The following is a 5,526-nucleotide window of genomic DNA, read 5'->3' as shown; positions in this document are numbered from 1 at the left end:
TTGAAAATCGACCAGTTATCATTTACAGACCGGTGATGAAATGTGGATTGAAAATAAGGCAGGAATGCTTCTAGCTCGTTGTTGATTTCTTCGTAATTGCCTTTGTCGTACATACGGATGGTTTTCTTGAACGTTTGGCGGGATGTGGGGGAGAACTTGAATATGGCATGAATAACCTTATGATCACTGATTTCACGCAGGTAAGTAATCGATGATAAGCTTTCAGGGTTGTTGGTCAGTATTAAGTCCAGAATATTTGAAGATCCGTGAGCGACGCGTGTCGGTTCGAGCACCATTTGCGTCAGGTTAAAGTTTAAGCATACATCTACGAATTCTCTTGCTTCAGGGTTACCGGCGGTTAGTGGTCCTACGTTTTGCCAATCGATGCCAGGGTAGTTAAAATCGCCTAAGAGAACAATTTGCGCACCAGGGTGTTTTTTAGTAATTTGGACTAGTGCATCGTTCAGGTTAAGCGCGAATCCTGGGTTGCTGTTGGGGGCCCTGTAGCAGACGCCAAGTAGAACTGTTTCCGGTGGAGCGCAACATTTTAACCACAATATTTCTAGATCTGAACTAATGTTAACATGAGAACAAGATATTTGGTTGTTAATGGCAATAAGAACACCTCCTCCGCGTGTGCCTTGACGATCATTGCGGTAAACATTGAGATTTGGCAATTCATCCAGAATTTCATTATCTGTCACGTCGCTTGTCAGCCACGTTTCAGTTAAGATTAATATGTTGCTGCCTGAAGATGACAGGAGATTAGACAGGGCTTCGCGCTTTGGAAGAAAACTGCGTATATTGGTGTAGATTATGGAAAAAGAAAGATTAACTCGACGGGTAGCCTGTGGTTGCTTGCGCGCGATCCGACGGCGACATGATTCCTATGCGATTTCTTTCACGGTCTGTGTGTCTTGGTCAAACATATAACGTTTTGGTCCCATGTGCAGCGTTTTGTATCGAAGGGAAAAGGGTCCTGACTTGGTTCTGGCGAAAGCCACAAGGTGTTTTCGTGCATTTCGGACGGGCCGAGAAAAATCTTCGCCGATACTGAAATCTGTATTTTTAAGCTTAGGGCCATTCGAAAGAATGACCCCTTTGGTTTTGAAAGCAGACAGCTTCACTATTATAGGTCTTTGGCGGTCAATGCTGTGACGGCCAAGGCGGTGTGCGCGCTCTGGGTCGATTACGAGGTTCAAGCTATCAAGGCAGTGCTGGATTATTTTTTCTGATTGGTCATATGATTCTTTCTCATTTGGGTCGGGAAGTCCATAGAATACTAGATTGTTTCTTCTTGAGCGGTTCTCAAGATAATCCAGACGTGTGTCTATCTCGGAAAGCTGGTGGGTCGTTCTAGCAGTGCTGGTTTGAAGTGTTTCGATTTCTGTTCGCAGGGTACTAATTACCTCAAATTGGGTTTCAATATTCGCAATGCGTTCGCTTAGGGCAGATATTGTTTTATCTGTTGTTACTAGTTGATTTTTCAGGCCTTGGACTTCAGAAATAAGTTTTCTCTGACCAGCGCTCAACTTTTGCAGTTCGGCCAAAACAGCATCAGTATTAGGTGGTCCCGGATTTGTTTCAACATCGCCCGATAGTAATAGTAAAGCACGAATCACATTGACACATTCAACAGTAAGGCAGAAGCAGCACTGTGGGCTCGGCAGCTGCACCAGACAATAATTACTAGATTTCTTAGCAAAAAGAGTATATGGAACACCGACCTGCATGACGAAGGTAAGCGGATTAGCGGTCCGTACAGTGGCACAGCCGCAAAGCCCACAGTGTGCCGAAGGTGGGTGTCGCTGTTTTATAGCTGACGCAAACGGTGCTGTCGGTGACGATGGGGCCGCCGACGCCGCTTGTTTGGTCCAGTTTTCGAGAGGTGGCGTTGCCAGGGGCTCCCAAAATTTTCAGCAAAGCACGTGGTACATAATTTATCGAAGGAGGATAGACAGGTTACAGCAATAGCTTCACTTGAGCAAGGAGAGTGGGAAAGGGCAGAGAAGAAGGTTCCTAGTGGCACATCAACAGGACCAGATGGTATCCCGATTATGTTGATAAAGAAGTTAGGACCAAAATCCAAGCAAACATTAATACAGGTAGTGAACAAAATGATAGTGGATGAGAAAGTCCCCGATGAATGGCGATTAAGTAGAATGAACATGATATATAAGGGAAAGGGGGACAAAGCAGACGTAAGTAACTATCGCCCCATAACAGTGACGTCTGTGGTTTACAGGGTGGTGATGCAAATTATAAAGGATAGACTGCAGGCTTGGGTGGAGAACGAGGGGGTGCTAGGGGAACTACAGAATGGGTTCCGGAAACAAAGGAGGTTGGAGGACAATCTATTTTCATTGACACAGTGTATAGAAATTGCGGAAAAGGAACATAGGCCCTTATTGCTAGCATTTCTGGATATTAGGGGAGCCTATGACAACGTTACTCAGGAGCATTTGTGGGACATATTGGGCACATTGGATGTGGAAAATGGAGTAATTAATCTTTTAAAAGATATATATAGAGGTAACAGAGTGCTCATAAAATGGGAAAAAAATGTATCAGGGCCTGTAGAGATACAGCGGGGGCTTAGACAAGGATGTCCTCTGTCCCCTTTGTTGTTCATGTTGTACCTGCAAGGTTTGGAGGCCAAGCTAGAGGGGAGCGGACTAGGTTTCAACCTATCTTTTTTCAAGCAAAAAGAATTGATTAAACAGAATTTACCGGGACTAATATATGCGGACGATATAGTGATAATGGCTGACAACAAGGAAGACCTGCAGAAGTTGTTAGACATATGCAGTACAGAGGGAGATAGATTAGGCTTCAAGTATAGTAAGGAAAAATCTGCAGTCATGACATTTAATGAAGAGGGCGGCGAGCATAGAATACAGGAGTTCGTGCTAAAGGTAGTGAATGAGTACAAGTATCTTGGGGTGTGGATAAATAACAGTGCTGAGTATCTGACAGAGCATGAAAAATATGTAATGAATAAAGCTAGTAGGAATGCAGCTGTCATGAAAAATAGGGCACTGTGGAATTACAATAGGTATGAGGTGGTAAGAGGGATCTGGAAAGGGGTGATGGTCCCTAGCCTGACCTTCGGGAATGCGGTCCTGTGTATGAGGCCAGATGTTCAAGCAAGGCTGGAAATTAGCAACGGGGAGTAGGGAGGTTAGCTTTGGGAGCACATGGCAATACACCAAATCAGGGGGTACAGGGTGATATGGGATGGGCGTCTTTCGAGAGCAGAGAGGCTAGCAGTAAGATAGCATTTGAGGAACGATTGAGAAGGATGGAGGAAAAGCGGTGGGCTAGGAAAGTTTTCAGATACCTGTATATAAAGAATGTTGACACGAAATGGAGAAAGCGAACTAGAAAATTGACAAGCAAATATCTGGACAGCAGTAAGGGGGCAAATCAGCAATTATCGGCTAAGAAAAAGGTTAAAGGAACAGAGAGAGCTTTGTGGAAAACAGGGATGCTGACGAAATCGGCACTAGAAACATACCGGACCTTTAAACAGGAAATTGTCAAAGAAAATATCTATGATAATTGTAGGGGAAGTTCTTTGTTGTTTGAGGCCAGGACTGGAGTTTTGCGGACTAAGAAGTATAGAGTCAGGTACCAGGAGATAGACACTTGTGCATTGCGTGCGGAGAGGAGGAGGAAACGGCTGAACACTTGATACTTTTCTGTAAAGGGCTTCACCCTACAGTGGAAGGCAGCGGGGCTGACTTACCCAAGGCATTGGGGTTTAGGGATAGTGAAGGGAAAGTGGATTTTAAGAGGTTAGAAGTAACCAAGCGAAGGTTATCTGATTGGTGGCTAAAAGCAAGACAGGAGTAAAATTTCACAAGACATGGCTAGATGGCTTGAGCCACCGCCCGATGTAAAGGGTTCAGCCGTATCCATCCATCCATCCATCCAGTGTCGGTGGCGACCGGGTGACGAGCACAAATTTCGCCTTCTTGGTGTGGCGTCCAGATGCCTGGAACGATGCCAGGTGGTCTGGCCGTCAAGACCGGCAGGAAAGCGAAGGCGATGATTTGAGCAAATACCTGCATGACGAAGGTAAGCGGATTAGCGGTCCGTACAGTGGCACAGCCGCAAAGCCCACAGTGTGCCGAAGGTGGGTGTCGCTGTTTTATAGCTGACGCAAACGGTGCTGTCGGTGACGATGGGGCCGCCGACGCCGCTTGTTTGGTCCAGTTTTCGAGAGGTGGCGTTGCCAGGGGCTCCCAAGTGTCGGTGGCGACCGGGTGACGAGCACAAATTTCGCCTTCTTGGTGTGGCGTCCAGATGCCTGGAACGATGCCAGGTGGTCTGGCCGTCAAGACCGGCAGGAAAGCGAAGGCGATGATTTGAGCAAATACCTGCATGACGAAGGTAAGCGGATTAGCGGTCCGTACAGTGGCACAGCCGCAAAGCCCACAGTGTGCCGAAGGTGGGTGTCGCTGTTTTATAGCTGACGCAAACGGTGCTGTCGGTGACGATGGGGCCGCCGACGCCGCTTGTTTGGTCCAGTTTTCGAGAGGTGGCGTTGCCAGGGGCTCCCAAGTGTCGGTGGCGACCGGGTGACGAGCACAAATTTCGCCTTCTTGGTGTGGCGTCCAGATGCCTGGAACGATGCCAGGTGGTCTGGCCGTCAAGACCGGCAGGAAAGCGAAGGCGATGATTTGAGCAAATACCTGCATGACGAAGGTAAGCGGATTAGCGGTCCGTACAGTGGCACAGCCGCAAAGCCCACAGTGTGCCGAAGGTGGGTGTCGCTGTTTTATAGCTGACGCAAACGGTGCTGTCGGTGACGATGGGGCCGCCGACGCCGCTTGTTTGGTCCAGTTTTCGAGAGGTGGCGTTGCCAGGGGCTCCCAAGTGTCGGTGGTGACCGGGTGAAGAGCACAAATTTCGCCTTCTTGGTGTGGCGTCCAGATGCCTGGAACGATGCCAGGTGGTCTGGCCGTCAAGACCGGCAGGAAAGCGAAGGCGATGATTTGAGCAAAGACCTGCATGACGAAGGTAAGCGGATTAGCGGTCCGTACAGTGGCACAGCCGCAAAGCCCACCCTAAGCACCTGCATATAGTGTCCATGGTCCTTCTTGAGTATTTTTAAGGCAGTTCTCGTCAAACTCGACGAAAAAGTCTTGAGACAGAAGGTCTTCTTTTGTAGCATCCTTCAGAGAATAGGGGCACTTCACTTCCACGGTACCCCACGGGAAGGGCTCACAGGGGTCAAAGGCAATTGCATCTGGTGATGCACCCAGTCATGGTTTTGTGGGGTTCACAAAGATTCCACAGTTAATTATTTCAACAGGATGGCCTGCAGCGATCATGGTGTCCTTATATAGCAGGATTGCATCACTTTCATTCGCAATTCCATATCTGAAAAAAAAGGGGGGTAACGTTAGGAATGTGTTTTTTTTTCGGAGATGTATCTGTGTCAGTAGCAAATACACATACCTAATAGCCCTCACACGGGAAAGGTCCTTCATAGCTGTTAGGTTTGCTAGCCCTTTCTCC

The 5,526-nt window shown here is 47.6% G+C and overlaps 1 protein-coding gene across 1 annotated transcript; it reads right to left on the bottom strand.

Moving 5' to 3' along the window:
* Positions 1–887: 887 nt before the first annotated feature.
* On the bottom strand, positions 888–4,388 carry LOC144125919 (uncharacterized). Its single transcript, XM_077659735.1, has 2 exons — positions 4,383–4,388; positions 888–1,904 (listed from the first exon to the last, which is right to left on the bottom strand). The coding sequence occupies exons 1-2, from the start codon at positions 4,386–4,388 to the stop codon at positions 888–890; spliced, it is 1,023 nt and encodes a 340-aa protein (XP_077515861.1).
* Positions 4,389–5,526: the final 1,138 nt, after the last annotated feature.

Source organism: Amblyomma americanum, chromosome 1 (genome assembly GCF_052857255.1).
Source record: "Amblyomma americanum isolate KBUSLIRL-KWMA chromosome 1, ASM5285725v1, whole genome shotgun sequence".
NCBI lineage: Eukaryota > Metazoa > Arthropoda > Arachnida > Ixodida > Ixodidae > Amblyomma > Amblyomma americanum.
This window is presented reverse-complemented; position numbering and strand designations above follow the sequence as displayed.